This window comes from Ascaphus truei, unplaced genomic scaffold, assembly GCF_040206685.1.
Source record: "Ascaphus truei isolate aAscTru1 unplaced genomic scaffold, aAscTru1.hap1 HAP1_SCAFFOLD_819, whole genome shotgun sequence".
NCBI lineage: Eukaryota > Metazoa > Chordata > Amphibia > Anura > Ascaphidae > Ascaphus > Ascaphus truei.
Genome location: NW_027457155.1, coordinates 111,554 through 138,844, shown reverse-complemented (window position 1 = coordinate 138,844; position 27,291 = coordinate 111,554). Strand labels below are relative to the sequence as shown.

At 52.5% G+C, this 27,291-nt stretch overlaps 4 protein-coding genes across 10 annotated transcripts in view; 2 read left to right on the top strand and 2 right to left on the bottom strand.

Moving 5' to 3' along the window:
• The window catches only part of LOC142486337 (large neutral amino acids transporter small subunit 3-like), a gene marked incomplete at its 5' end in the record, with an annotated part of 32,927 nt that extends 30,161 nt beyond the window's left edge, over positions 1 to 2,766 (top strand). Inside the window, 2 exons of the mRNA XM_075584965.1 lie at positions 572 to 671; positions 2,393 to 2,766. Of these exons, the coding sequence (XP_075441080.1) occupies positions 572 to 671; positions 2,393 to 2,766 (474 nt within the window). The remainder of the gene's footprint in view (positions 1 to 571; positions 672 to 2,392) is intronic.
• Positions 1,982 to 12,844, bottom strand: LOC142486335 (phosphatidylinositol transfer protein beta isoform-like). The gene is made up of 12 exons (XM_075584963.1): positions 12,699 to 12,844; positions 11,776 to 11,806; positions 9,900 to 10,045; positions 9,075 to 9,166; positions 8,601 to 8,608; positions 8,214 to 8,288; positions 5,764 to 5,847; positions 5,602 to 5,679; positions 5,378 to 5,488; positions 4,885 to 5,007; positions 4,700 to 4,772; positions 1,982 to 3,832 (listed from the first exon to the last, which is right to left on the bottom strand). Exons 1-11 carry the CDS (start codon positions 12,716 to 12,718, stop codon positions 4,725 to 4,727), a joined length of 816 nt encoding a protein of 271 aa, XP_075441078.1. The 5' UTR covers positions 12,719 to 12,844; the 3' UTR covers positions 1,982 to 3,832; positions 4,700 to 4,724.
• A 19-nt stretch (positions 12,845 to 12,863) lies between these two features.
• LOC142486332 (sulfotransferase 1C1-like) overlaps positions 12,864 to 27,291 on the top strand; it is a 33,723-nt gene continuing 19,295 nt past the window's right edge. The window contains exon 1 of one of the 2 annotated variants that reach the window (XM_075584946.1): positions 12,864 to 12,910. In XM_075584946.1, the coding sequence (XP_075441061.1) occupies positions 12,879 to 12,910 (32 nt within the window). In that variant the 5' untranslated portion in view covers positions 12,864 to 12,878. The remainder of the gene's footprint in view (positions 12,911 to 27,291) is intronic. The other variant, XM_075584947.1, reaches the window with a different exon arrangement.
• On the bottom strand, positions 13,728 to 26,519 carry LOC142486333 (sulfotransferase 1B1-like). Of its 6 annotated transcripts, XM_075584955.1 has the most exons (9): positions 24,379 to 24,581; positions 23,605 to 23,667; positions 21,538 to 21,721; positions 19,541 to 19,669; positions 19,354 to 19,451; positions 15,185 to 15,311; positions 14,718 to 14,812; positions 14,447 to 14,627; positions 13,728 to 14,356 (listed from the first exon to the last, which is right to left on the bottom strand). In XM_075584955.1, the coding sequence occupies exons 3-9, from the start codon at positions 21,719 to 21,721 to the stop codon at positions 14,244 to 14,246; spliced, it is 927 nt and encodes a 308-aa protein (XP_075441070.1). In that variant the 5' UTR covers positions 23,605 to 23,667; positions 24,379 to 24,581; the 3' UTR covers positions 13,728 to 14,243. The 6 variants fall into 6 exon arrangements, with proteins under 6 accessions (XP_075441070.1, XP_075441074.1, XP_075441072.1 ...); XM_075584959.1 differs by lacking the exons at positions 23,605 to 23,667; positions 24,379 to 24,581 and adding an exon at positions 26,431 to 26,519; XM_075584957.1 differs by lacking the exon at positions 23,605 to 23,667.

Genomic DNA, 27,291 nt, shown 5'->3' with positions numbered 1-27,291 from the left:
CCCTCCCCTGCAGATCCACATTTCTCCCTCCCCTGCAGATCCACGTTTCTCACTCCCTTCCTCCCCTGCAGATCCACGTTTCTCCCTCTCCTGCAGATCCACGTTACTCACTCCCTTCCTCTCCTGCAGATCCACGTTTCTCCCTCCCCTGCAGATCCACGTTTCTCCCTCCCTCCCCTGCAGCTCCACGTTTCTCACTCCCTTCCTCTCTCCTGCAGATCCACGTTTCTCACTCACTCCCTCCCCTGCAAATCCACGTTTCTCACTCCCTCCCTCCCCTGCAAATCCACGTTTCTCACTCCCTCCCTCTCCTCCAGATCCACGTTTCTCACTCCCTCCCACTCCTGCAGATCCACGTTTCTCCCTCCCCTGCAGATCCACGTTTCTCACTCCCTTCCTCTCTCCTGTAGATATATGCCACGTTCCTCGCGCTCTCTCCTGCAGATCCACGTTCTCCCTCCCTCTCCTGCAGATCCACGTTTCTCACTCCCTTCCTCCCCTGCAGATCCACGTTTCTCACTCCCTCCCTCCTGCAGATCCACGTTTCTCACTCCCTTCCTCTCTCCTGCAGATCCACGCCACGTTCCTCGCGCTCTCCTGCAGATCCACGTTTCTCACTCCCTCCCTCTCCTGCAGATCCACGTTTCTCAATCCCTCTCCTGCAGATCCACGTTTCTCACTCCCTCCCTCTCCTGCAGATCCACGTTTCTCACTCCCTCCCTCCCCTGCAGAGCCACGTTTCTCACTCCCTTCCTCTCTCCTGCAGATCCACGCCACGTTCCTCGCGCTCTCTCTCTCCACACTCTCGGTGCCGCTCACACTCTGGATCCTACAACGCAAAAAGCGCCGGTCCCTCTCTCGCCCGATCGGCCTCTGCAGGATGACGCCCGACCAAGGCGGATCCCCCCTAGACCAGCCCTGTGACCCTGCGGCCGTGTGATAAAGCTCGTTAATAAAATGCTAATTATAATGATTACGAGACAGGCGAGGGCTGTTCACAAGCTCCCTTGGTAAGAAACTGCAGAGCGTCACTCTACCCTACATACCTGCAGAGCATTGCTCCATTCATTCTGCCCAACATACCTGCAGAGCATTGCTCCATTCATTCTGCCCTGCAGAGCATTGCTCCATTCATTCTGCCCTACATACCTGCAGAGCATTGCTCCATTCATTCTGCCCTACATACCGGCAGAGCATTGCTCCATTCATTCTGCCCTACATACCTGCAGAGCATTGCTTCATTCATTCTGCCCAACACCTGCAGAGCATTGCTCCATTCATTCTGCCCTACATACTGGCAGAGCATTGCTCCTTTCATTCTGCCCTACATACCTGCAGAGCATTGCTCCATTCATTCTGCCCTACATACCTGCAGAGCATTGCTCCATTCATTCTGCCCTACATACCTGCAGAGCATTGCTCCATTCATTCTGCCCTACATACCTGCAGAGCATTGCTCCATTCATTCTGCCCTACATACCTGCAGAGCATTGCTCCATTCATTCTGCCCTACATACCTGCAGAGCATTGCTCCATTCATTCTGCCCTACATACCGGCAGAGCATTGCTCCATTCATTCTGCCCTACATACCGGCAGAGCATTGCTCCATTCATTCTGCCCTACATACCGGCAGAGCATTGCTCCATTCATTCTGCCCGACATACCTGCAGAGCATTGCTCCATTCATTCTGCCCTACATACCTGCAGAGCATTGCTCCATTCATTCTGCCCTACATACCTGCAGAGCATTGCTCTATTCATTCTGCCCTACATACCTGCAGAGCATTGCTCCATTCATTCTGCCCTACATACCTGCAGAGTATTGCTCCATTCATTCTGCCCGACATACCGGCAGAGCATTGCTCCATTATCGCCACCCTACAGACCTGCAGTGTCTCTCCATTAACTCTGCCCTCCAGATCTGCAGAACATCGCATGTTTAACAACTTCCCGTGCAGAGCGTCGCATAAAAGAGCAGACTGTTATCGTCACTGTTTATTTCATTAAATGTCACAATACTCTTTTAAAAAAAAATGGCACCCCCCCCTAGATGGGAGGACCCAATATCAACCACCCCCATTAAAATGCCTCACTCCTCGCCTGGACCCCCACATAAAGCTGCACCATTAACCCCTTTCCTGCTGGACACAGCTGCAGAGCGTTGCACCATTCTCACCTGCTGCATACTCAAGCGTGTGACAGTATACATACAGCTGTGTGTGAGCGTGAGTGAGCGTGTGAGCATGCACACGGCAGTGTATGACTGATTGAAACCGTGAGCGTGTAAGAGTGAGCTAGAGCGTGTGAGTGAGTGAGAATGTGCGTGAGTATGAGTATGAACACAACCGTGAGAGCGTGAGTATGCACACGGTAGTGTGTTCTCGTCTATAGAACACACATGTAGATGGTTCGAGGCGTGTACAATGATGCGTGGGGACGCATTTTTTCCCCCACAATGCCCTGCTTTCATCTCCCGGAGGAAACGGGTGAACGCCGCGGGAGATAAGACAGTATATACAATGTACGATTTCCCGTCTCCGGCGAATGATGGGGAAGCGATTCAGTACAAACCATTCCCACCGCGCAGGCGTGCCTTCCGACACGGTGAGAAACTGGCGAAAGGAAAGCCACGTCGGACCAGCCACGAAGCGGCTGCATTTAAGTGTAACGGTCTGCGTGGCGGCTTCGTGCAGTGTCGCGACGGTGGCTTATTGCAGCTGCTGTGGGCCGTGGTGGGACTCCAAGCACAGGCCTGTGTATTGTAGCTAAATGTTCTCTCTCCGCCCAGGCCCAGAGTAAGGGGGGAGGTTCTCACCGTGGTACGGACAATGAGGATATGCAATTGCTAAACCAGTCCTGTCTTCCCCCATCTCGCTTAAAGAAATGGGCTTGAGGTTTTAATGATGGCACCCGAGGGGGGGCGGCCACAGAACGGAGGGGAGAGAGAGTCAGGAGCTGGAGAGGGGTGAGAGAGTCAGGAGCTGGAGAGGGGAGAGAGAGTCAGGAGCTGGAGAGGGGAGAGAGAGTCAGGAGCTGGAGAGGGGAGAGAGAGTCAGGAGCTGGAGAGGGGAGAGAGAGTCAGGAGCTGGAGAGGGGAGAGAGAGTCAGGAGCTGGAGAGGGGAGAGAGAGTCAGGAGCTGGAGAGGGGAGAGAGAGTCAGGAGCTGGAGAGGGGAGAGAGAGTCAGGAGCTGGAGAGGGGAGAGAGAGTCAGGAGCTGGAGAGGGGAGAGAGAGTCAGGAGCTGGAGAGGGGAGAGAGAGTCAGGAGCTGGAGAGGGGAGAGAGAGTCAGGAGCTGGAGAGGGGAGAGAGAGTCAGGAGCTGGAGAGGGGAGAGAGAGTCAGGAGCTGGAGAGGGGAGAGAGAGTCAGGAGCTGGAGAGGGGAGAGAGAGTCAGGAGCTGGAGAGGGGAGAGAGAGTCAGGAGCTGGAGAGGGGAGAGAGAGTCAGGAGCTGGAGAGGGGAGAGAGAGTCAGGAGCTGGAGAGGGGAGAGAGAGTCAGGAGCTGGAGAGGGGAGAGAGAGTCAGGAGCTGGAGAGGGGAGAGAGAGTCAGGAGCTGGAGAGGGGAGAGAGTCAGGAGCTGGAGAGGGGAGAGAGTCAGGAGCTGGAGAGGGGAGAGAGTCAGGAGCTGGAGAGGGGAGAGAGTCAGGAGCTGGAGGGGAGAGAGTCAGGAGCTGGAGGAGAGTCTCCTCCGTTTCTTATCCCCTCCTCTCCCACTCCGTGAAGGCATCTCCTCCCCCGTATCCCAGGGACTGATGATAAGGGAGCACCAGCTCAGTCCAGTGGGTGTGGGGAGGAAGATCTGGCAGGCTCTGCAGGGGGTTGGGGGGAGATCTGGGAAGAGAAGAGACTAGGTCACTCTGTGCAGATCTGCTGGATCCCGGCGGGAAGCATAGGCTGCTTTGGATACACTGTGCAAGGAATCATGGAGCAAGAGAGCCACCCAGTGGTCATTGTGCTTATTGCAGGAAGCATCTCTATGAAACGGACATGCTGTGGTTAGTGTGTGTAGTAGTGACACCAGGTGGTCACGGTGTATATTGCAGGGTAAACCCAATGGGTATTGCAGAGCAATGATACTCAGTACTCACTGTGTATAGTGCAGGGTAAATTTCCTATTGTTGTGACTGTGATAGGGAATATACCCTGCATTACACAAGTATTACACAGTGACTGAGTGTGTGTAATGCAGGGTATATTCCGTTTGGGTATCACACAATGATGGGGTAAGTGCACTACGGGTATCACTCGATGGGGACACCCAGTGGTCAGTGTGTGTAGTGCAGGGTAGATTCCCTGGGTATCACACGATGGGGACACCCAGTGGTCAGTGTGTGTAGTGCAGGGTAGATTCCCTGGGTATCACACGATGGGGACACCCAGTGGTCAGTGTGTGTAGTGCAGGGTAGATTCTCTGGGTATCACACGATGGGGACACCCAGTGGTCAGTGTGTGTAGTGCAGGGTAGATTCCCTGGGTATCACACGATGGGGACACCCAGTGGTCAGTGTGTGTAGTGCAGGGTAGATTCTCTGGGTATCACACGATGGGGACACCCAGTGGTCAGTGTGTGTAGTGCAGGGTAGATTCTCTGGGTATCACACGATGGGGACACCCAGTGGTCAGTGTGTGTAGTGCAGGGTAGATTCTCTGGGTATCACACGATGGGGACACCCAGTGGTCAGTGTGTGTTCCGCTCACTTGTTAAATCTGGGGTCCGGCGGCTTCATTCGTCCTTTGCAGTCATTCCTCGGACCGTTCCTTTCTGCCTCATCTGCAGGACGCACAGGGGACATGTCAGGGGCAGAATTACCGGAGCTCAGGAATGAGCAGACCCATCAGGAACTCCCCCCTTCCCTCCCTCCGACACCACCGGCCTCCGTCACCTCATCCAGCTCCTGCTGCGTCTCGTCCTCCATCCGGCGGATGTCCTCCATGGTCAGATCCACCCATCGGTCCAACCAGCAGAAGAGCTGCCGGTGGAAGTTGGTGAAAAGCCTCTTCTCTTGCTGCAGAGGAAGAGAAGGAGTGAGAGGGGGCTCTGAGTGGGGAAGTGGGGGGCGTCCCGAGTGGGGAAGTGGGGGGCGTCCCGAGTGGGGAAGTGGGGGGCGTCCCGAGTGGGGAAGTGGGGGGCGTCCCGAGTGGGGAAGTGGGGGGCGTCCCGAGTGGGGAAGTGGGGGGCGTCCCGAGTGGGGAAGTGGGGGGCGTCCCGAGTGGGGAAGTGGGGGGCGTCCCGAGTGGGGAAGTGGGGGGCGTCCCGAGTGGGGAAGTGGGGGGCGTCCCGAGTGGGGAAGTGGGGGGCGTCCCGAGTGGGGAAGTGGGGGGCGTCCCGAGTGGGGAAGTGGGGGGCGTCCCGAGTGGGGAAGTGGGGGTGCTTACCTTGTGAATGAATTTCTCGACTCGACCCTGAAGCCCCCACCAGCGGAACTTCACGGTCACCAGCTTGTAGGCACACATGTGAGGGCAAGAGGGGTTGTTGGACAGCTCATTCTACAGCCAATCAGAGAGAGGGGGCGAGGTAAGGCAATTGGAGGAGTGGCAGACTTCCGTTGGCAGAGAGACCCCCGCAGGCAGCGAGACCCCCGCAGGCAGACAGATCTCACCTTCCAGTCCTGGTTTAACGGCCCCCGTCCCGTTTTCTGGGATCTGTAAGTTGCAGGGTCCTCATCTGGTTTGTAATCCTGTCGGGACACAGGGAGGTCGGGGTTAGGATTATACGAGGGCCGCAGGGACCAATCTCTCTCACACCTCCGTGCGGTACTTACATCCTCAGAGACCACGGAGCGGTCAGCGATGTCAATAGGGACAATATCTACATCCTTCCAGGTGTCAGAATCCAACCCGTGCACCTGAGAGAGAGAGAGAAAGAGAGAGAGATGTCCGACAGAGAGGGAGACGGGGGGGGGGGGGGGAGGAGGAGGGAACAGGGGTGGGGAGAGGAGAGGAGGGAACAGGGGTGGGGAGAGGAGAGGAGGGAACGGGTGGGGAGAGGAGAGGAGGGAACAGGGGTGGGGAGAGGAGAGGAGGGAACGGGGGTGGGGAGAGGAGAGGAGGGAACGGGGGTGGGGAGAGGAGAGGAGGGAACGGAGGTGGGGAGAGGAGAGGAGGGAACGGGGGTGGGGAGAGGAGAGGAGGGAACGGGGGTGGGGAGAGGAGAGGAGGGAACGGGGGTGGGGAGAGGAGAGGAGGGAACGGGGGTGGGGAGAGGAGAGGAGGGAACGGGGGTGGGGAGAGGAGAGGAGGGAACGGGGGTGGGGAGAGGAGAGGAGGGAACGGGGGTGGGGAGAGGAGAGGAGGGAACGGGGGTGGGGAGAGGAGAGGAGGGAACGGGGGTGGGGAGAGGAGAGGAGGGAACGGGGGTGGGGAGAGGAGAGGAGGGAACGGGGGTGGGGAGAGGAGAGGAGGGAACGGGGGTGGGGAGAGGAGAGGAGGGAACGGGGGTGGGGAGAGGAGAGGAGGGAACGGGGGTGGGGAGAGGAGAGGAGGGAACGGGTGGGGAGAGGAGAGGAGGGAACGGGTGGGGAGAGGAGAGGAGGGAACAGGGGTGGGGAGAGGAGAGGAGGGAACAGGGTTGGGGAGAGGAGAGGAGGGAACAGGGTTGGGGAGAGGAGAGAAGGGAACGGGTGGGGAGAGGAGAGGAGGGAACGGGTGGGGAGAGGAGGGAACGGGTGGGGAGAGGAGGGAACAGGGGTGGGGAGAGGAGGGAACAGGGGTGGGGAGAGGAGAGAAAAGGGGTGGGGAGAGGAGAGGAGGGAACGGGTGGGGAGAGGAGAGGAGGGAACGGGTGGGGAGAGGAGAGGAGGGAACAGGGGTGGGGAGAGGAGAGGAGGGAACAGGGGTGGGGAGAGGAGAGGAGGGAACAGGGGTGGGGAGAGGAGGGAACGGGTGGGGAGAGGAGGGAACGGGTGGGGAGAGGAGGGAACAGGGGTGGGGAGAGGAGGGAACAGGGGTGGGGAGAGGAGAGGAGGGAACGGTGGGGAGAGGAGAGGAGGGAACGGTTGGGGAGAGGAGGGAACAGGGGTGGGGAAAGGAGGGAACAGGGGTGGGGAAAGGAGGGAACAGGGGTGGGGAAAGGAGGGAACAGGGGTGGGGAAAGGAGGGAACAGGGGTGGGGAAAGGAGGGAACAGGGGTGGGGAAAGGAGGGAACGGGTGGGGAAAGGAGGGAACGGTGGGGAGAGGAGGGAACGGGTGGGGAGAGGAGGGAACAGGGGTGGGGAGAGGAGGGAACAGGGGTGGGGAGAGGAGGGAACAGGGGTGGGGAGAGGAGGGAACAGGGGTGGGGAGAGGAGGGAACAGGGGTGGGGAGAGGAGGGAACAGGGATGGGGAGAGGAGGGAACAGGGGTGGGGAGAGGAGGGAACAGGGGTGGGGAGAGGAGGGAACAGGGGTGGGGAGAGGAGGGAACAGGGGTGGGGAGAGGAGGGAACAGGGGTGGGGAGAGGAGGGAACAGGGGTGGGGAGAGGAGGGAACAGGGGTGGGGAGAGGATGGAACGGGTGGGGAGAGGATGGAACAGGGGTGGGGAGAGGATGGAACAGGGGTGGGGAGAGGAGGGAACAGGGGTGGGGAGAGGAGGGAACGGGTGGGGAGAGGAGGGAACAGGAGTGGGGAGAGGAGGGAACAGGAGTGGGGAGAGGAGGGAACAGGAGTGGGGAGAGGAGGGAACAGGAGTGGGGAGAGGAGGGAACAGGAGTGGGGAGAGGAGGGAACAGGGGTGGGAGAGGAGGGAACAGGGGTGGGGAGAGGAGGGAACAGGGGTGGGGAGAGGAGGGAACAGGGGTGGGGAGAGGAGGGAACAGGGGTGGGGAGAGGAGGGAACAGGGGTGGGGAGAGGAGGGAACAGGGGTGGGGAGAGGAGGGAACAGGGGTGGGGAGAGGAGGGAACAGGGGTGGGGAGAGGAGGGAACAGGGGTGGGGAGAGGAGGGAACAGGGGTGGGGAGAGGAGGGAACAGGGGTGGGGAGAGGAGGGAACGGGTGTGGAGAGGAGGGAACGGGTGGGAGAGGAGGGAACGGGTGCGGGGTTGGGAGGGGTGCGGGGTTGGGAGAGGAGGGAACAGAAGGTAAGATAAGTGAACGGGGAAAGATGAGGGAAAAGGAGAGATGAGGGAAGAGAGGGAATGGGAGGGATGAAGGGACGGGAGGGGGGAGAGAGATGGAGCAGAGGTAGGTGGGTTGGGGCGTGAGAGAGGGAGCAGAGGGGTGGAGAGAGTCTCACGTTTTCTTGATCTCCAAAGTCCGGTTTATGGCACGTTTCAATTTTGATGAAGAAATCTTCTTTCATGTACTCGTTCTGAGAGAGAGAGAAAGAGAGAGAGAGAGAGAGAGAGAGAGAGAGAGAGAGAGAGAGAGAGAGAGAGAGAGAGAAAAGGAAAGAGAGAGAGAGAGAAAGAGAGAGAGAGAAAAGGAAAGAAAAAGAGAAAGAAAGAGAGAGAAAAAGAGAAAGAAAGAGAGAGAGAGAGAAAATGAAAGAAAAAGAGAAAGAGAGAGAGAGAGCGCGCTACGAGTCAGACGGGCAGAGGGGGTACAAAGGACAGACACACACACAGAGACAGACACATGTACACGCCATTTAAACGCAGGGACAGACACACATGAAACTTACCGTTACAACTGAGTCACCGAACAGAGGACGAGCGGGGAGAGAAAGGGAAACTCGTGTTATAAAGAGTTTGTGTAATGGGGGAGATGTGTGTTTGTGGGGCGCAGTGCGTGCGCGCGTTTGGGGAGCAGTGTTAGCGTGTGTGCTGGGTAGGTGGCGCAGTGCGTGCGCGCGTTTGGGGAGCAGTGTTAGCGTGTGTGCTGGGTAGGTGGCGCAGTGCGTGCGCGCGTTTGGGGAGCAGTGTTAGCGTGTGTGCTGGGTAGGTGGCGCAGTGCGTGCGCGCGTTTGGGGAGCACAGTTGGCGAGTGTGGGGGGGAGGCTATGTGCACAAGTCTGTGGAGAGCAGTGTTAGCGTGTATGGGGTACACCGCGCGTGTGTAGCAGTATTAGCGTGTGGGAGGGCGCAGTGTGCACACACGTGGGGAGCAGTGTTAGCGTGTGGGGGGGGAGAGAAGGGGGCGGGTGTCCCCCACGTACTTGTGCGGCAGTAAGGATATGCGTTCCAGGCCTTCTCGTGAAAGACAAGGGAACCTTCCGGGGCCAACATCTTGACAAAGCTGGGAACCTTACTGCGGAGAGAGAGACGGGCGGGGGGAAGAGAGTAATAGAATGGGAATAAAATCATTCACTCACACTCACCTCTGCAAGTGCTAGACATTGCACGTATACACTGCACTCACACCTGCAAGTGATAGATCGTGAACGTATACACTGCACTCACCTCTGCAAGTGATAGATCGTGAACGTATACACTGCACTCACACTCACCTCTGCAAGTGATAGATCGTGTACGTATACACTGCACTCACCTCTGCAAGTGATAAATCGTGAACGTATACACTGCACTCACCTCTGCAAGTGATAGATCGTGAACGTATACACTGCACTCACCTCTGCAAGTGATAGATCGTGAACGTATACACTGCACTCACCTCTGCAAGTGATAGATCGTGTACGTATACACTGCACTCTCACTCACCTCTGCAAGTGATAGATCGTGTACGTATACACTGCACTCTCACTCACCTCTGCAAGTGATAGATCGTGTACGTATACACTGCACTCTCACTCACCTCTGCAAGTGATAGATCGTGTACGTATACACTGCACTCTCACTCACCTCTGCAAGTGATAGATCGTGTACGTATACACTGCACTCACCTCTGCAAGTGATAGATCGTGTACGTATACACTGCACTCACACTCACCTCTGCAAGTGATAGATCGTGTACGTATACACTGCACTCACACTCACCTCTGCAAGTGCTAGACATTGCACGTATACACTGCACTCACACTCACCTCTGCAAGTGATAGATCTTGTGAGTGTACTGGCCCCTCTCTCCGTCTCGCTCATACGGTTCATTTTTCAGCACCTCAATCCCCTCCCCTCCTCCTGTGTTATTCTTACTGGCTTCAGCAACAGAAAAGAGCTGTCCAACCTGGTACTGGGGAGGCCAAGCAGAACAACCATGGCACACAGAGACCACTGGGAACCGTCGGGCACGTAACCTGCGTTACTGCGCATCGTGGCTCAGAGATAGCGGGCGCTACATACAAACACAAACACGGAGACAGATATATAAAAAAGTTTGTGAACCCCAATGATAATTATGCAAATGCCATAGTTTTTCCATGATAACCTTCTTGAATCAAAACCAGTCTTTGCTTAAATATCCAACAGGGTTTATTTTAACCAATTCCATGTCTTTTGAAACAAAATGACGTATGAATTATACAAACAATGAGTAATTAAGAGTCAGCTAAATTAAAGGGGATAATTAAAATCAGGTGTTTAAATAATTAGATAGATGTTCAGGTGTGAGTTTGGGAGGCCCCACCCTATATAAAAAGATCAGACATCGAGTTTGGTCTTCACCATACAGGTGCGTGGAAACATATGTCACGATCAAAAGAAATCTGAGGACCTCAGAAAAGCCGTTATAGATACTCATCAACCTAGAAAGGGTTACAAACCCATTTGTAAGGATTTGGGGCTCCAGCAATCCACAGCCAGACAGTCTACAAATGGAGAAAGTTGCAGGTACCACGGTCACTCTACCCAGGGGCAGTCAGTCATCCTACCAACATCTCTCCAAGAACAAACCGGCAAATCATCCAGGAAGTCACACAGAACCCCAGAGTAACATCCACGGATCTGCAGGCCCCTCTCACCTTGACTAATGTGAGTGTTCATGACTCAACTAGCAGAAAAAGACTCAACAAGAATGGTGTTCATGGAAGGATAGTCAGGAGGAAACCACTGCTCTCTAAAAATAACATTGCTGCCCGTCTGAAGTTCACCAAAGAACACATAGATAATCCCCAAGACTTCTGGAACAATGTTCTCTGGACAGACGAGTCAGAGGTAGAACTTTTGGCCTCAATGAGAAATGCTATGTTTGGCGAAAACCAAAACTGTGTTCGAACAGAAGAACCTCAACCTAACCGTCAAGCATGGTGATGGGAGTGTGATGGTTTGGGCTGCTTTGCTGCCTCAGGACCTGGACGGTGCGCCATCATTGACACCACCATGAATTCGGCATTGTATCAGAAGACTCTAGAGGAGAATGTCAGGCTACCCGTCCGTGAGCTGAAGTGAAAGTGGGTCACACAGCAAGACAATGCTCCTAAACATACAAGCAGATCTACAAAAGAATGGCTGCAGAGGAAGAAATTCTGTGTGTTAGAAGGGCCGTCACAGTCCGAGCTGTCCATGCATGGAAGCCCTCAAAGGTCACTGAGCTGAAGCAGTTCTGTAAGGACCCGATGTGAGACTGAGCCGCAGTTACAGGACACGCGCAGTTTGTCATCGCTGCTCAAGGGGGCGCCACCAGGTACTGAGCTATAGGGTCACAGACTGTCACACGGGGATAGTGAATGTTTAATCATTTGTGGATAAATACAACTTGAAAAAGTATCATATTTTTGTGTCATTTGTTTGATCAGGTTATCTGTATCTATTACTAGGACTTAGATTAAGATCTAACATTTTAGGTTTGAAATATAAGAAAAACAATAGTGGTTCACAAACTTTATCGCCACTGTACATATATATATATACACACACACACACACACACACACACACACGTGCAGCACGCACGCAAACACTAGACAGCGACAAAGTAGCACAATTACGTGAGGTCATAGTGACACACACAGTGTCGCACACTTACCTCTTCCACTGATATGGGCAGCACAACACGACTGCAAGTCAGAAAACACATTGTCACAAGCAGATTACACCCCAACTGGCTACAAACAGATGATCCCACCTCCAGGTAATACGGCTCCCCATACCCCCACTATATCAGCCTAACACTCTCCTCACAGACCCCCATGGGAGTCAACTGGCCCCAACACCCACCTCCCTCAACACACATCCCTATGGGGCAGAACTGCCCACGACCCCCACATTCCTATGGGGCAGAGCTGCCCCTGACACCCACATTCCTATGGGGCAGAACTGCCCGACACCCACCTCCCTCAACATATGGGACATGACAGCCCCTGACACCTAATTCAACAGACATACTTTCCCAATAAGACATAACTCCCTTCGTAATAACAGTCTGTCATAACCCCCTCCCCACCTCACCCCCTGTCTGTCATAACCCCCTCCCCTCCTCACCCCCTGTCTGTCATAGCCCCCTCCCCACCTCACCCCCTGTCTGTCATAACCCCCTCCCCACCTCACCCCCTGTCTGTCATAACCCCCTCCCCACCTCACCCCCTGTCTGTCATAACCCCCTCCCCACCTCACCCCTGTCTGTCATAACCCCCTCCCCACCTCACCCCGTCTGTCATAACCCCCTCCCCACCTCACCCCCTGTCTGTCATAACCCCCTCCCCACCTCACCCCCTGTCTGTCATAACCCCCTCCCCACCTCACCCCCTGTCTGTCATAACCCCCTCCCCTCCTCACCCCCTGTCCGTCATAACCCCCTCCCCACCTCACCCTCTGTCATAACTCCCTCCCCACCTCACCCTCTGTCTGTCATAACCCCCATGCCGCCCATTCTGTTGTGACAGCCTCACCCCCGCCCCCATGTCTTGTGCTCCCTCTCTTGTGGGACTCCCGGGGGCAAAGGTCACTCACAATTCCTTAATCAGGACCATCCTTGCCACCCTCTGCTTCTCTCCCCCCCACCCTGGAACACAGGCCGGAAACCGGAAGTCGAGCCGCCCGAGAGGAAGGAGGGGCACATGCTTTTGCGACTTCCGGGTTGTGGGGCCGGCGGCAGGCGGCGGCTCGGGTGACGTCACGAATGTGAAAGGGATGTATCTGGGCAATGGGAGTTGTTGCAATGGGTGGGTTCTGTTGCTAAGAGACGGATACATTTGCTAAGGGTTAGAAGTAGTTACTAGAGACTTGATGTTATTGCCGGGCCTGGGGAAGGGTGCAAATGAATGGTTGGGGTTATTGAGAGAGGGTTAGATATGGTTGCTAAGGGCTGGTACATTTACTAGGGGCATTCACGGTTGCTAAGGGTAGTATAGGGTTGCTATGGACTGGGTATATTTCATATGGGCATTTCATTGTTGCTAAGGGCAGTACACCGTTCCTAAGGGATGGTTACATTTACTATGGGCATTTCATGGTTGCAAATGGCTGGGTACGTTTACTAGGGGCATTTCCTCGTTTCTATGGGTAGTATATGGACCATATAACATGGTTGCTATGGGCTGGATACATTTGCTAGGGGCGTTTCATGGTTGCTACGGCCTAGGTACAGTTCATAGGGCATGAATATACTTTACTATAATGTAAGGACTGGTTCTGGTTGCAAGGGATGAGTACCACTGCTTGAGGCATTGTCCGGTTACTAGAGACAGTTATGGCGTTATGGTTGCTAGATGGGACAGTTATGGTTGCTAGACGATGAGTACTGGTATAAGCGCTTCTTACATCTGTTGGGGACTGAATTACTTTAGAAGGATTGGGTATGATAGGGTTGGGTACCGTTGCTAGGGTCATTGCATGGTTACTAGGGCAGGTCAGCAGTTTATAGGTACATATGGGTGCTGAGTGTACAGTTACTAGGGGCTGGGTGTGGGACGCAAATTGGAGATAGCAGTGACCACAGTATCCAGTTAAACACCTCTTGTATAATAAACACGGCTTACGGATTATATGATGATTTTATTGAGTGTGGGGTACAGTACATTGTTTATAGAATTAACCCCCCCACCCCCAGGGAGACCTAACAATCCGTTAACGGGATTGTTAGGTCTCTTAGTAGGAGATCCCTTTCTCTCGGATAGGGGGTTGTAATGAAGTTATATCTCCATTAAAGGGTTTGCCTTTATCTCTGCGGTAGGTGGTATTTCTCTTTCTTTGAAATGGGGGTATATTGAATATTTGTCAGAAGGTGCCCCTTTATCTCTAATATGGGTTTTCCCTTTATCACTGTGATGGGGGCACATAGGGTCCCCCTGTATTACTGCCATGGGGTATCCCTTTTATTTATCTGATATGGGGTATGTTGGGGTTTCTTTGTATTTCTGTAATGTGATGGGGGGTTGTATTGGGGTTCCTGTTTCCCTGTAATAGGATATTTCTGAATCTCTCTGATTGGGTTGTCTCTCTCTAAATAGGATGTCGCTTTATCTCTGATTTTCTCGGTTCCTGGAAAATTTCGGCTCAAATGTCGCAGCGGAATTTGAGATCTGTCTCCTTCATCCTCCTGAGATACTCTGTGTCAAACATCTCCGTCTGTGCCCCTGTAAAATGGTTCTTCCAATCAGCTACTTCCCCTGAGAGAGAGAGAGAGAGAGTTAATAGAGGTTAACGTGAGAGCGATACATTGCAAGTCTGGGAGGTGGGAGATGTTCTGCAGCCCTCACCTTTTCTCATGAAGGGGGAGATGGACTGATCCATTAGAAAGGTTGGGACGGTGGTGTAATTGGCCATGGGGTTCTCCTTCATGGCCTGGAAGGTGGTGTGCTGGTGGATCTTATCCAGAACTTCATCCGGCAGATCCTTCCCCAGGAACTTCATCACTTTCCGGATCTCACGCTTTGGGTCCTGTCCAGAGATGAGGTGGGGGAGATTCAGGATGAATACTCAGAATTAAATCCCATCCCCACCCACTCCCTGCTGGAATGAATCCCTCACCTCCTTCATGTCCTCATAGAATATGTACAGGACTTGGTGTCTATCTTTGGCTTTCCACCAGCTTATCACATGGTCAAACCAGCTGCCCCAGGGCACTGCAAGAGGGGAGACTCCATGTTACATCCAGGCTTTGCCACTGGCTCTATGTGAGACCTCACACAGAGTTACTTTACCTGTGTTTCTGCACCTGACACTTGGTGTAACCTTGGACACTACCTTTGGTTAACTCTGGCAGTCATTTAATCACCCACCCCAGTGTGCCCTCTGGTTCATACTTCCGTGCCTTTATCTATCCGCAGTTCTGCTACTGACTTTTTATATGACCTTGCACAGGGCCACCTTTCTTTCCCCTGTGGTTCAGTCTGATCCAGGCTCTGCCTTATCTCTGTGTCCTTGCAGTCACTTCTCCTCCCCCTGTAGCTCAGTCTGACCCCAGCTGTGCCCGTCCGTGGATCCTGCAAACTTACCGTTCCCTTGCAGGAAACGCTCCACATACTGCTCCCAGGTCCCAGGGTCAGGCTGAGATTTGGAAAGCAAATCGAAGTGGTAATAAGACACCGCAATATCCTTGGCATTGCGAGCAACGTATATCACCTGCAGAAGACCGGAGAGGGAGACAGGACCAGGGTATGACCACTTCAGCCTTCCTCTTTCCTCCGTACTGCCATTCTCCTTGCCTCTCAGATTCCCCCACTCAGTGTGATGTCAAGCCGCCAGCGCAGAGTTAATGATAGACCCCCTTTTCCCCGGTCACTTGAAAGGACGTTAACACGTCATAAACTGTGTGGCATTGGCTTTTCACTGTGTTGACTAGGAAAGGGGGGCTCAACTCCAGTCTCCAAGACCACCCTAACAGATCAGGTTGTCAGGATATCCCAGCTTCAGCGCAGGTGGCTCAGTCATATTGACTTAGCCAGCTGTGCTGAAGCTGGGATATTCTTAAAAGCTGACCTGTTGGGGGCGTGCGCGTGACATCAATGCGGGTGTACGCAAGCTAAGGAAGCACCGTGCGCCCGCCGAGTATTTACCTCAAAAATGCCCGATCGCCGCCTCTGTTAGCCCTCGCGGGACGTCAGGTCGGGGGAGCAGACAGGGATGATCACCAAGAAGGGGGAGAGGACGGGGACCCGGATCTCTCCCTTTTGGGCCGCGGGCAGCAAGCAGCATCAGAGAGGACGAAGGGGAAAGATGGCGCCGCTGAGCTCTGCGCACAGGAGCGCGCACACACTGAAGACAACAGGGGCGAGAGACAAAGTATAGACCCGGAGGGGGATATCCCCAACAGAAAGGCTACCCTAAGAAAACAGTCAGAGAGGGCCTCAGCAAGTGAGGGGGCAGAGGGGGGAGCTGCTGCTGATAGTGAACCGTCCCCGTCTGAGTGAGATAGAGTAATCAGTAAACGGGACCTCCAGAACATGCGAGAAGAGATGCACGCGGGCTTTCCGCTAACGATGGATAGAGCAGTAAAGGAATTTAAAGCGGAAGATTCTTTATTGGCTAAAAGAACTACGGAGCTTGAAAATAAAATGGACATTTCTTTACAAAATCAGCTAAATACTGACGATGAATTCCTGCATCTCAATGAAGAGATAAGAGCCATGAGGGACGTTATGGACGGCCTGGAGAACAGAGAGCAAAGGCTGAATTTACGAATCCGCCACATCCCTGAGTCGGTCTCCGCAGAAGACCTCCAGCCATATCTTAAGACAGCTGTGCGCAAAGGGGGGGGGCGCGGCGTTGCAGGGACCCCGCGCTCTTCCCCCAAGGCATTTAAATGACATGCCGGTGGGATCGCTTAAGGCCCCTGCAACTCTAAACTTACCGTCACTCTGCCATCGTCAGGGCTCGTGTCCATGGCAACGCTGTGTCAAATGACTCCGCGTGGTCATGTGATGTGACGTCACACGCGTCAAATGACGTCGCGGGTCACGTGATGTCATTTGACGCCGCGTGAGGTAAGGGGGTGGGCGCGCACCACCGGAACAGAACAGGCAGAGGGGGCGCAGCAAAAAAAGTTTGCATGCCCCTGTCTTAAGAGACTGTTTACGTCAATTGACCCCCAGTTGCAAGATGGCGATCTTCTGATGGACAGAGCTCACAGAGCCCTTGGACCGAAATGCGGAGACCCCAAAAGAAGCAGAGATGTAGTCCTAAGACTCCACCAATAGGCAACCAAAGAAAGGATTATAAAAGGTTGCAGAAACAGCGGCTCAATTGAATTTGAAAACAGCTCCATCCAGATCTTCCAGGACCTATCCAGGATGACAATTGAGAGGAGTAGAGGACTGCGTCCAGTGACGGCGGTGCTTTAGGAAAAGGGTGTTCGTTACCGGTGGGGCTTCCCGTTCCGTTTGGTGGTAAACCACAGAGGCAGGCGGGTCTTCCCTTCATTATCCCGAGGAATCTGCGTCTTTCCTGTCGGCTCTGGACCGGACTCCCTGCCAAGGTTTGGATCAGCACCGAAGACATCAAGAAGATAACACAGATGACGACTGATGGGCTGAGGGCGCGGTTGCCCGGAGAAAAAAGTTCCAAGACTAACGGTGGTTTTGAGGGTTTCTCGGCGAGTCTGTGGCCATCTTTTTGACCGGCGGCTCAGCAGCTAACTACAATACAGGGAAAGAATCCTGGATGTGCAGCTTTATATTTGATTTCTCTTTCCTGTTCTTTCCGCTCGCCTTCCAGTCTCCCTCCATATTCTTCCCAATTTACTACAGGAACCGCTTGATATACGGTTTGGAGTCGGCTGCTTGCTTTTTGGGTGCTGGTTTGCTAAAGTTGATCTACGGACGAAACCGGTGAATACATGGAGTGAGAAACCTGGCGTTGGGTGAGGGGCCCAAAGACCTAGAAGATCTGTTTCTTTTTGTTTGTTATAGATACAAAGGACATTAAACCTGAACGAGAAACGACGAGCAATCTATTACGTGAAACATTATTTTTTTTAATGCTAAAAGACATTGAACATGTAAAGACAAAATGTGAATCCGGGGTTTTATATATTTTTATATCTTTTATGTCTAGCCGGGAAGTCTATCCCCATAATTATATCAACACGATACGTTTTATATGTTTGTCTCACGGGTGTTAGGAATTGATGTGGTTTTCTTTCTTTAGATTTTTTTTTTAATATATATTATAATCAAGCTGTGGTGATAGCGCGGACGGGGGTGGTAGCGTAGCTAGAGGCAGGGTGTGCAGGACCGGAGGAAGCTCATCATCAGGCGTCATACTGTACCAGGAAAATTATTAATGGTATTGGAATACATAAGTCCAAAACTGAAAGCTATGCTGCTGAGTCTAGATGCGGAGATAGTGTTTGATAGGATTAGGTGGGGCTTTCTAGAAAAGACATTAGAGGCATTTGGTTTCTCCGCAGTCTTTCTACAGAGAGTCTGTGCCCTCTACCAGTCGCCAATAGCCACCCTGAAGATCCAAGGGGAGGACGGGAATCTGTGACGAGGACGAGGAATTTCCTAGATATACACAATTTGAAGACTTATATAAAACAAAAAAAATACCAAAGAGGTTTGATATCATCTCTGTACCAGGGGCTAATCTTTAAAAAAGAAACCCCAAACCATAAATATATGGAACAGTGGGCGCTGGATTTCCAGACTGAAATAACAAGGGAGGACTAGGAAGATATCTGGGATAATGCGGGTAAAACCTCTATATGTATGGTAACAAAATAGAATATATATAAAATGTTGCTACGTTGGTACTAAACCCCCAAAAGACTAAAAATGATGTTCCCGGGGACCTCGGATCGGTGCTGGAGGGGTTGTAGACAATTAGGAGATTTGGCACATATATGGTGGTATGGTCCAATAATGCAGGTGTATTGGAGGACAGTTTTGAAACTAATTAAAGTTGTGACTGATATCAAAATCCCGTTAGACCCAACTCTGATTATTCTAGCTAAACCTATGGAAGAGGTGAATCATTATACACAAGGATTGATCCTACATATTCCAACAGCAGCTAGATACGATGTAGCCGCGGTGTGGAAAGAGACACTCCCGCCCTCCAGAAGAGGGGTTACTAGAAGGGTCAATGATGTCCACTTATTGGAGAAACTTACCTCATTTCTGAACCACACTACTAGGAGGTATGATAGGGTCTGGGAGCCCTGGGATGCTGGATAGGGGCGCGCTCCCGGAGGGAGAGAGAGGATATGGGAGCCCTGGGGTGCGGGATAGGGGCGCGCTCCCGGAGGGAGAGAGAGGATATGGGAGCCCTGGGGTGCGGGATAGGGGCGCGCTCCTGGAGGGAGAGGGTCTGGGAGCCCTGGGATGCTGGATAGGGGTGCGCTCCCGGAGGGAGAGAGAGGATATGGGAGTGCTGAACGTAAAATATGGTGTTTACCAAATGTTGTAAGATAATGTGATTGTTGTTATTTGTAAGAAATTTGACACAAAATGGTTGTCCCCCTCCGCCCCCCTCTTTTTGTTTTTGTATCCTTCCCCTCCCTATTTATATGTGCAAAAAAAATAATAAAAACATAAGTTTCAAAAAGCTGACCTGTTGGGGGGTCTTGAGGACTGGAGTTGAGCACCCCTGGCCTACAGCTGTTTCACTCTTCCATTCATTCTTTATTCACCCTCTCGTTCATTTACTTTCTCTTAGTCTTTACCTTGCAGTTTTGTTCCCAGAAGGATTTCGGGACCAGCTGATAGGGGAGATGAGTTTTTACCAGCCGCGGAGATGGAGTATTTTCCAAAATCTGCACCCCTGTCAGGCACAGAAACCTCATCAAACATCCACCCTAATGTGACAGAGGGAGCGGGGACTCAACGTGATGGGGGGGAGTACAGACTCACCAGAGGGGACAGGAGGGGGTGAGGCGATCTCAAGGAAGGGGCTCCGGACGTGGATTGGGGCACGTTTGGCTCTCTTGAGGTCTCCATCATTTAAGATGGAATCCACAATCTCCTGCATCCACGTGGTACCTGGAGGCCCCCAGGGGAGCCATGTGGGAGGGAGAGAAAAAGGAAAGGGTGAAGAGAGATGGAGGGAAAGAGGAGGAAGGAAGACCAGGAAAAGAAAGGTGAGAAATGATGAGAGAGAGAATGGTGGGGCATTAGATAGAGAGGGAGAAGGAAAGGAGATTTAAAGGGGAGAAAGACTGGAAAATAGAGAGAATGACAAGAGAAGATACGCCATTGGGTAGATCGGGTAAATAAGATTGAGGTAGAAGAATGAATGGAAAGCATTGGAGGATCAGGATGGAAAGAGAGGAGGTAATAGAGAACGGAGAGAATTGAGTGACACAGGGAAATGAGATGTAGCGAGAAAGGGAGATGAAATCAGAGAAGAGGATAGTAGCCCAATAAAGTCTCCTATTTAATAAAGAGTAAAGGATGCTAATGCATAGTTAATGCACCCATTTTTTTTATTTGAATGTGCACCTCAAAAGAATAAAAAATGAGGCACATGCCACAGTGTAGATGGTGTTTCACCGAGTGGAAATGAAAAATCCAGTGACTGCACTTATAGATGGATCCTAAGCTTGTGCTGTAAAACTCTGCTCGTTACGCCAATGCAACAACTACGCCACCTAGTGTCTTGTCTACGCTATGCGTGACGTGGGGATGTAGGACGGTGCAGCAATGAGATGATGCCAGTGTTGTCTACCACCAACATGCTGCAAATAGGCCCAACGCGTTTCACGGCTCTCGGGCCACTTCATCAGAAGTTATCTCCTCTATGATGGATGCAGTGCAGGGGACAAAGGGAGAGCGGGGATGGGCAATATTCATGCCTGGGAGACGTTGGTCCGAAGAGCTGAGTCTTTGCCCTAGACACTGAGGCGCCTATCTCTGCGGGAGATATCTGGACGCCAGGAGAACCGTTGCTGGGTATGAGCCCCAAAGGCACTGTTCCGATTGGCTAGTTTGAAATACCCCGCTCACTTAAGCCCGCCTTGGTGGGCCATCCTGGCTGCACGGTCACACCCCCAGCCCGGCTAGGCCGCCACGGATGGTGATTGGTCCACACGCAGCATCTGATTGGTTGCAACTCAGTCTTCCATGCTTTAGTATGGAGACAGGGAAACTATATAAAGAGGAGCCGATCTGCGCGCCACAAATCTGGGAGTTGGCGTGTAAGCTGACCAAGCGCTGTGTTCCGAGGCTTTGCCGGAGACACCCCAAAACAAGACTCGTTGCCGATCCAGGCGGGAAATCAAAACTGTATTTGTGCACGGGAGTTTTAGTTTGCTCGGTATCTCTGTGGAGCTTTGTCGGTGAAGCTGTAACTGAAGCTGGCGAGCGCGAGATTGGAAAGTACTTTTGTACAGACTGCATCCCAGAGGTCTGGCAGATGGATGTGGAAGTACCCATTGGTCGGATTTGGAAGTACCCCTTGGTCGGATGTGGAACTACCCCTTGGTCAGCATTCCGAAGCTGCGCCCAGCACCTAGTTAGCTGGGATTCCCCCCTCCCCCCCGGACGGGCTCCGGACAGAATGAATATCCGTTCTTTGACTCCTTTGTCCTGTCCGGTGCCTTGATCCCGGTGAATTGTCCTGGTCTCCAATCACAGGTATCATACCACCTATTTTTTTTAGATCTTATGTGGCCCTGGTTTGTTTAATGTATATTGTTTATATCTTGACCATTGGGCAACAAAGCATCTGTAGTACCTCTAGATGGGGTGGGTGTAATCTGTCATTATTTGGATGTTTTATTTGGAGAAGACAAGGATTGAGAGGGGAAGAGGTGGAGAGAGATAGAACTAGGTTTTGAAGTAGAGAGGGATAAAGGAATGACAGAAGTGATGGGAAGAGAAAGAGGGCGCGACAGATTTGACCCTCTTACCCGCCTTGGGATAGGTGGCTATCAGGAGGTCATCTGGCCTGGCCTGGAATGTCTCCACCTTCCCCCAGTTGTCTGCAATGGGCTCCATGAGGGGGACCCCATTAACCTGGCATAGGGGGAACCGAAAGAACACGCCATCTGGCACCTCGAGCAGGATTTGGTCATATGTCTTCTCCTGGCTCATCTGTGAAGGGAGAACATGATGACCCCACCAAAAAAATTAAATACAGTACAAAAATAAATTGACCCCCAGATGAAAGGAACGGCTTTGATCAGCGGTAGTCTATACAGAGTGTTTGTTAAGCTCTTGTGGCCCTTGAGTTTCCTGGGGATATGGCCTATTAACCCCTTATTTGCCCCAGAGGTCAGTCTCCCAATGTTCTTGTTATATTACTGTGTGTGTAGTATGAATGGGGCTAGGAGTGTGGGAAGAGTGACCAAGAGGCAGAGGGGGCCTGAGGCGTAACAGAGAGGCAGAGGTGGCCTAAGAGGCAGAGTAGGGGCCCAAGAGGCAAAGGAGGGGCCCAAGAGGCAGAGGAGGGGGCCTGGGGCAGAGGGTGTCCGAGGTGGAACCGAGAGGCAGATGGGGCCCGAGACGGAACTAAGAGGCAGAGGGGTCCGAGAGGCAGAAGGGGCCAAGAGGCAGAGGGGCCCAAGAGGCAGAGGGGGCCTAAGGCGGAACCGAGAGGCAGACGGGGCCCGAGATGGGACAGATGAGTGACAGCAAAATGGCCAGTGACTGACAAGGTGCAGTGACCGGCAGGAAGTGGGCAGACTAGGTGAGCAAATCGGTTCTTTTGTGCTATCAAATTCTATGTTTATCTGAAAAAAGACAGAGACAGCGGTAGACGGTGACACAGAAAGGGGACCTTTGTCACTGAGGAGCTTTGCAATGTATTGCTGGTCCCTCCAGTACCGAGAGAGTTAATAACACAACTTTATGTCATGCGTCCCAGCACTTCAGCAGTGCCGGGATTAGTAATGTTTGCAGAATGTTACTCGATACTCACAGGAGATTACAATCTCCCCCCCCCCCCCCCTCTACTTCCTACTTCTGTGTCATTAAAACATCTGAAAACTGGACACACACACACACCTCTACTATTCCTGCCCACGCACACATACACTCTGCTATTCCTGCATACACACACAGCACTGTCACTGCACCTCAAACCTGCTGTGCTGCAGCCTCTGCTATTCCTGCAAACACACACAGCGCTGTCACTGCACCTCAAACCTGCTGTGCTGCAGCCTCTGCTATTCCTGCATACACACACAGCGCTGTCACTGCACCTCAAACCTGCTGTGCTGCAGCCTCTGCTATTCCTGCAAACACACACAGCGCTGTCACTGCACCTCAAACCTGCTGTGCTGCAGCCTCTACTATTCCTGCATACACACACAGCGCTGTCACTGCACCTCAAACCTGCTGTGCTGCAGCCTCTGCTATTCCTGCAAACACACACAGCGCTGTCACTGCACCTCAAACCTGCTGTGCTGCAGCCTCTGCTATTCCTGCATACACACACAGCGCTGTCACTGCACCTCAAACCTGCTGTGCTGCAGCGTCTGCTATTTCTGCAAACACACACAGCGCTGTCACTGCACCTCAAACCTGCTGTGCTGCATTCTCTGTTATTCCTGCAAACACACACAGCGCTGTCACTGCACCTCAAACCTGCTGTGCTGCATTCTCTGCTATTCCTGCATACACACACAGCGCTGTCGCTGCCCTTTAATCCTGCCCCCCAGAAGCTATTGACCCCTCACACACATATAGCATATGAATGTTGCTATGTGGCAATCCTCTACTACTCCAGTTATGACACCTCACTACAGCGCTGCAGCAATCTCTGCTATTCCCATACTGACCCCAGATACAGATCACTTACTACACCTCAATCCAGCTCTATAACCCCCCTACTACTCCAGCAGCATCACCTCAATCCTGCCGTGAACCCCCACTCTGCTATTCTAGCACTGTCCCCTCACATCTGTCACTGCACCTGTATCCTGATCTCTGCTATTCCAGCACTAAGCCCCTCACCCCCCCCCCCCCAAACTCACATTTTTGGGACGGTTGTGACTGTTTCCCAGCACAGACCGGAGGCAAAAGCCTGTCTTAATCCCCTATAAATAGGAATAAAGTCTCACGTCAGAGGAGGGGTCCCCGTGGGACAGCCAAGCAGAGGGCACTGCTAAAACACGAGGTCCCAGAGAGGGACGGAGCTGCGCACACACCGCCACACACACACTGTAACACACACAGTGATAACGTGACATGGAAACGCCTAACATATAAACCAGATTCACACCACAATTAAAAGGGTCAGCCAAGGACAATGACTCGTTTATGGGTCAAACGGGGGCATGCGGACACCTTTTCGGAAACAGACACGGCAGAGTACTTTTATCTTCTTTCTTTTTTTTAACTTTTAACATTTCCACTGTAAACAAAAGCTTTTTAGGATTTTTTGACAACCCTCTGTTCGGTGACTTAACACGTTGTTTACCCGCTGGTGTGGTTTACCTGCAGTGCTCCAGTCTCGCGCAGTATCAGGGTCAATATGGAATGTGTAGGTACAGCTAGTATTTATAAGAAGAGAACATGCCCAAATAGTACAACTATTTATTTTTAAAATGCAATAAAAGAGAATCTCACGCACAATCTTGCTGTGTAGATGTCACGGATGCTCACTACAACATGGACTAGATCGCGGGGCCGAGTTGGGGATGTATATATACCGCCGCCCTACAACCACGGGGCCAGGTCCGGATAGCAGAGTTGGTGATGTGTAGCCGGGTCGGGGTAGGAGAGTATAGGTAGGTCAGAGTACTTGCCGTGGTCCTGCGGTTGGAGAGAGCAGAATAGTCGTAGTCCGTAAGCCGTGGAGTGGAGAGAGCAGAAGCCCAATAACGTGCCGAAGTCCAGGGATGTAGAAGAGTCAGGTCAGGTACAGGCAGGGGTCACAACGGAGGTCAAGGCAGGTTCAGATACAAGCAAGCTCAGGCTGCAATGAGCACGGAGCATAAACTAGGGTCTATGCTCAGCAACAAGACAGAGGACTGGGTGGATCTAAGTAGGGAGAAGAACCAATGGAGAGGAGGCAGGAGGGAGTGTACTAGCAATAGGTAGAGAACTGATAGGCTGTAATTACCTTGGATGCAGGTGTAGTACAGCTGAAAAATACAAAAAACACAGCGCACAACGCTCATAGTGCATTAAATGATATCTTTAGTAACCAAAATAAGGAGGTAAATATTGTGCGTACATTTGAATAAAATAAACAAGCATTTCAGGGTTATTGTTACCCAAACACCAATGGACGCCCGTGATAGTCTCGTGGCTCTCTCCTTCTCACTCCAACAGCCTCGGTGTAGGGTCTGGATAATCTCCACTCCAATCGCTGGTATTTCAGCCTCTCGCCTTGGGGTAAGGCTTGTACAGTCTCACGTTAGGTGAACAGCAGTCCAGAATGACCTCCGCTCGTGTGCGCAATGCCCGTCACTGCACAGGTCTCGTTTGCAACGGAGCAGCAGAGCACACGCTGTTTGGCGTCCTGGTCAAGCGCTTCTGGGTCTGTGACGTCATAAAACCGCGAGAGTTCGTCGCCTTCGCTCGACCAGGACGCCAAACAGCGTGTGCTCCGCTGCTCCGTTGCAAACGAGACCTGTGCAGTGACGGGCATTGCGCACAAGAGCGGAGGTCATTCTGGACTGCTGTTCACCTAACGTGAGACTGTACTAGCCTTACCCCAAGGCGAGAGGCTGAAATACCAGCGATTGGAGTGGAGATTATCCAGACCCTACACCGAGGCTGTTGGAGTGAGAAGGAGAGAGCCACGAGACTATCACGGGCGTCCATTGGTGTTTGGGTAACAATAACCCTGAAATGCTTGTTTATTTTATTCAAATGTACGCACAATATTTACCTCCTTATTTTGGTTACTAAAGATATCATTTAATGCACTATGAGCGTTGTGCGCTGTGTTTTTTGTATTTTTGTGTGCTTATAGGGGGGACCAGAGCCATCCCTGGTGCCACAGCTGCAGACGCTCTATATACATCAATATATACATAAGGTCACCTATTCCATTGTATTACACTTATCACGTCACTTATCTACTGTAGTCGCGCACCTTTATTTTGTTCACCTTGTAGTACAGCTGAGTCTGGTCCCGTCCCTGATACTATCCTTCCGTGCACGTGCGGGGAGCGTGTGGTGCGCGGGAGGTGTGTGGCGTGTGGCGGACGCACGGCGGGAACACGGCGGACAGCGGGCGCACTGCCAAGGCTCCGCTCCTGGCTGCAGTGGTCGGCGCGCGTCCGTGAAGCTTGTCCATCCATGGAGGATCGGGTTGGCGCGTTAAGCGCGAGCCTGACAGTATAATGCGCATAGAAAGATCTTCAGCTGATATCCGTCAGGCTCACACAGAAGGGAACGCCTGCACAACGTCTCCTCTGTCAACTCCCGCACATGTCGCCCTTTTGATGACATCAGGAATGAATTCAGACCTGGCCTTGCTGTTTGGCAGTGGTGCCTCGTACCTCTACAGCTACTGCCTGACATTGAGCACTATTGCCAAGCCTGCGGTCTACAAGTACTCCATAATCATTCTCCATCAAGGACTGACCTCATTTTTAGCCAATCGGTTTGTGGGTAATGTGCCATTGAAATCGTCAAGGAATCACGACTGTCTGGGCATAAGGTGGAAAAGTTGAGAAGGCTAATTCGGCGACTAAGGGAGAAAGGAAAGTGACACTTGGGCAAATGCCGGCAGTGCTGGGTGTCCCCCGACCCCCCCGCCCCCTTAGTGCGGCGAGTGCAGTGAACAGCAACATCATCCCCGGTAATAGTGTTTCTGAGCCACTTTGCATGGAGAACAACATTACCTTCAAAGTCAGACAAGTCCCAGGTAGTTTGAACGTAATTGCAGATGATCTGTCGTGTTTCAAGTGGCTATCCTTCAGGCGAGCAGCCCCAACGGCAGAGGCAGCAGGTTTAATATGCCCACGTCACCTATGGCAGATAGGACTGTCAGACTAATGGACCTTGTACAGTGATCATTAGCCTCCCGCACATGGAAAAATTACCTCTGCGCTTGGCACCCGTGGCTGGCTTTCACGAAGGCCTCTATACACAAAGGTAAGATAGGCAGCAGCGAGTGGCTCATCGACTTCTTGCTAGCACAGAAAGAGGCGGGCATGAAACGTTCCAAGGCAAGATCAACGCTGGCGGGTTCAGCCTTCTTTAAACGCCACAAGCGAAAGGACGTAACCATCAACGTTCATCATAAAGGAGAATCCTCATGGGCTGGGATAGAGGTGAATTCAAGAAAGCAGACAGGAGAGAACCAATAACCCTATGGCTACGCTTATAGTGCCGGCGACGCAACGGCAACGGGGACGTCAGGCTGCGGTCGCTGGGAAAATCAAATTGAGATGACTTCCAGCGATCGCGACCAAGCCGTCACTCCGTCACGCTTACTATAAGCGCACGCGGCGGCAATGCATTTGTTTTGCCGCGACGTCACGCCGCTGTCGCCGGCACTATAAGCGCAGCCTAAAGAAGTTGGCGGCGCTAGTTGAGGCAGCAGAATCAGTATGTGCAAGCAGCGCAGAGAAAGTTTTATTCAAAGCAGAGTTAACAATAGAATTTTGTCAGCGCTTTCAGAGTCGGTGAGCTAGTGACATCATCATATAACAAGCGAGAATTCAGGCCTGATTAACTCAAATATCGCCATAAATAGAAAG

Bases quoted from the DNA above. Each gene is read 5' to 3' on its own strand.
- LOC142486335 (XM_075584963.1), bottom strand. From the start codon at position 12,718: ATGGTCCTGATTAAGGAATT. The intron at 9,167-9,899 runs GTGAGTGTGAGT...CTCTCTCCGCAG, and splicing joins AAGATCTATCACTTGCAGAG to TAAGGTTCCCAGCTTTGTCA. The intron at 5,680-5,763 runs GTAAGTACCGCA...GTGTCCCGACAG, and splicing joins GCTCCGTGGTCTCTGAGGAT to GATTACAAACCAGATGAGGA.
- LOC142486333 (XM_075584959.1), bottom strand. From the start codon at position 21,721: ATGAGCCAGGAGAAGACATATGACCAAATCCTGCTCGAGGTGCCAGAT. The intron at 19,670-21,537 runs GTAAGAGGGTCA...GGGGGCCTCCAG, and splicing joins AGCCACCTATCCCAAGGCGG to GTACCACGTGGATGCAGGAG. The intron at 14,813-15,184 runs GTAAGTTTGCAG...CCCCTCTTGCAG, and splicing joins GCGTTTCCTGCAAGGGAACG to TGCCCTGGGGCAGCTGGTTT.